This window comes from Monopterus albus, unplaced genomic scaffold, assembly GCF_001952655.1.
Source record: "Monopterus albus unplaced genomic scaffold, M_albus_1.0 scaffold5316.1, whole genome shotgun sequence".
NCBI lineage: Eukaryota > Metazoa > Chordata > Actinopteri > Synbranchiformes > Synbranchidae > Monopterus > Monopterus albus.
Window position 1 is genome coordinate 1 of NW_018133178.1, and position 781 is coordinate 781.

The following is a 781-nucleotide window of genomic DNA, read 5'->3' on the forward strand; positions in this document are numbered from 1 at the left end:
GGTTTGAATTTTAGAAACTGAGGCATTTTGTTGTGACAACACATTTTAGAGCTACAGTGGAATTAAGATTCCAGAATAAGGCTTTAATCTTTAAAGCTCAATAAAAACTGCCTATTTCTGGCAAGGCTAGTCGAAGTAGGACTGCAGGGTACCACGGCGGCGGACATCGGTCGTCCAGCAGTGGAAGCCACCACCCAGGGAGTTGGCATGGCGAATGTTCACCTTTATGGGCATAATACCTACAAAACACATTCATGTATTATTATTATTATACAACCTAGAGACCTTATTTTCTGAAAATAGCCCTTATAACAGTTTTTTTCTCATAGTTGAATTGGAAGATCAAAATGTCTGAAATGATTCTTATAGGATTTAAAATAATGAAAAAATAAGCCGATAAGCTGGACTAACTTTAACATATGAACTCACCGAGGCTCTCAAACATTTTTTGAATGGTGGTTTCATTGGCCTCAACCATGACACGCTTCTCATCCAGCATCAAGACATTCATGGACAGCCATTTGGAGGACATCCACAGTGGGTGGTCTGCACAGAAAACAAGACAATGCCTTTTATCAGTAAGACTTTCAAATGTTCAGCTAATGTAGAGGACATATTTTAATCTAAGTACCCACCATCAGGGATCAGAGGTATTGGAGGTTTCACAACAGTCCAACCAGCCTTCTTAAACATGTCAATCTGAGGTAAAGAACAGTAAGCAGCAGTGAACATGGGGGCACTTTGTGGTGTTTATCAAAGTAAGATGATTTATCAGTCCACA

The 781-nt window shown here is 39.6% G+C and overlaps 1 protein-coding gene across 1 annotated transcript; it reads right to left on the reverse strand.

Annotated features, from left to right (window-relative positions):
• Nucleotides 1–25: 25 nt before the first annotated feature.
• Nucleotides 26–699, reverse strand: LOC109954270 (glycine amidinotransferase, mitochondrial-like; the record flags this gene model as incomplete). The annotated part of the gene is made up of 3 exons (XM_020589649.1): nucleotides 26–239; nucleotides 430–546; nucleotides 636–699. Coding segments are annotated over 3 exons (294 nt in total), but the record flags the coding sequence as incomplete, so codon positions are not given.
• Nucleotides 700–781: the final 82 nt, after the last annotated feature.